The sequence below is a fragment of the Penaeus monodon genome, chromosome 30 (genome assembly GCF_015228065.2).
Source record: "Penaeus monodon isolate SGIC_2016 chromosome 30, NSTDA_Pmon_1, whole genome shotgun sequence".
In the NCBI taxonomy this organism is placed as follows: domain Eukaryota; kingdom Metazoa; phylum Arthropoda; class Malacostraca; order Decapoda; family Penaeidae; genus Penaeus; species Penaeus monodon.
Window position 1 is genome coordinate 33503011 of NC_051415.1, and position 1329 is coordinate 33504339.

Consider the following 1329-nt stretch of genomic DNA (forward strand, 5'->3'; position numbering starts at 1 on the left):
TTATAGATAAGATTATAAGTTATTCTCCTCAGGTCGAGACAATTCTCCTGTTGCTTTGCCTTTGTGATTATTGGTGGTTATAAGTTTATTTTCTTCAGATAGTGGCAGTTGATCAACTGAAAATGAGTAGGATGTCATAATAGCATATGGTTTCTTAGAAGTTGGTTAGAGCTTTTATACTGATCAAACTTTATCATGTTAATTTTTAATTATAAACCACGACTGTGTGAAATGAAACAGACAGTAAGAAACAGAGCGTCTTGCCATTTGGAAAGAGACTAGATCTCCTTAGACAATAAAACTGGTGTCATTGTTTGATGAAATGTTTATCTGCACCCAGACCATAACTTTTTATTCTTTACTGTGGATAGTTTTGTATTGTGTTTGTATTTATGTGGAGATATTTAACTAGTGTGTGCTAATTTGTTTGCATAATTTCTACTGGGTTCTTGGAGAAGTTCGGTTGTGTTAGCATACTTTAGAATTATCATTAGAATATTATTCCCCATACATGCTGCTGACTTGTGTTAATTAGTTGACACTCTATTGGCTCTATCATTTAATCATCAAGCTCAGTCTTTTTCAGGGTTTGAACAGTATAGAAGTCTTGTTTTGAGTCTTATATACTCCATCAGTCTTGCAAGAATGGATATATTTTCTCATGGATAGGAAATACATATTTGATATTTAGGACTATCCATATATCAATGAGAAAACAGTAATTTATCCTTGTTTGATACTTTCAGGATCTGTCGTATAATTAGGGAGTTTAATATAGAAGAAAACGATAAAGCAGGTAATTTCATCATTCAAGAAATGCAGAAGAAAGTAGTTGGGGTGAACGGCACATCTACGTAAAACCTAGCGATGGACTGGATCCTAGTGGTGCACGTAGGAAGAACCCCAAAGAGAAACCTGTTCTGGAAAACAGAGAGATGAAGAATATCCCCATAGCTCCAAGTCTTAGCCAGGAAATTAGGAACATTGCTGCACAGTCCAGTGGTGCTCTGACCATCCATGGCAAAAGAGGGAAGAAGAACGACCATCCTATCATTCCGACTCCGCTGCCAGAGAGTGCAGAAGGTGTGTATGGAGAACCAGAACTGCATTCAGCTCTGAGGGTCAGTCAAGCCTTGTGGAAGGTGAGAGATGAGGAGCCTGACCTGTCGATGATGCTCAAGGAGAAGCTGGAGTCTCCAAACACAGCTGCCAGGGTTAAGAAGCAGGTTGGTTATCAGATGTTTTGCAGATTAGTGATTCTGTAATCTTTTCCTTCTTATTTATGAACCAGGTAGTAGCTTTTGCTTAATGTTGGGAAGCTCCATTAAA

At 37.8% G+C, this 1329-nt stretch overlaps 1 protein-coding gene across 1 annotated transcript in view; it reads left to right on the forward strand.

Annotated features, from left to right (window-relative positions):
- The window catches only part of LOC119592736, a 3463-nt gene that overhangs the window by 376 nt on the left and 1758 nt on the right, over positions 1 to 1329 (forward strand). The window contains exon 2 of the mRNA XM_037941671.1: positions 747 to 1226. Coding sequence (XP_037797599.1) covers positions 936 to 1226 — 291 coding nt within the window. The 5' untranslated portion in view covers positions 747 to 935. The remainder of the gene's footprint in view (positions 1 to 746; positions 1227 to 1329) is intronic.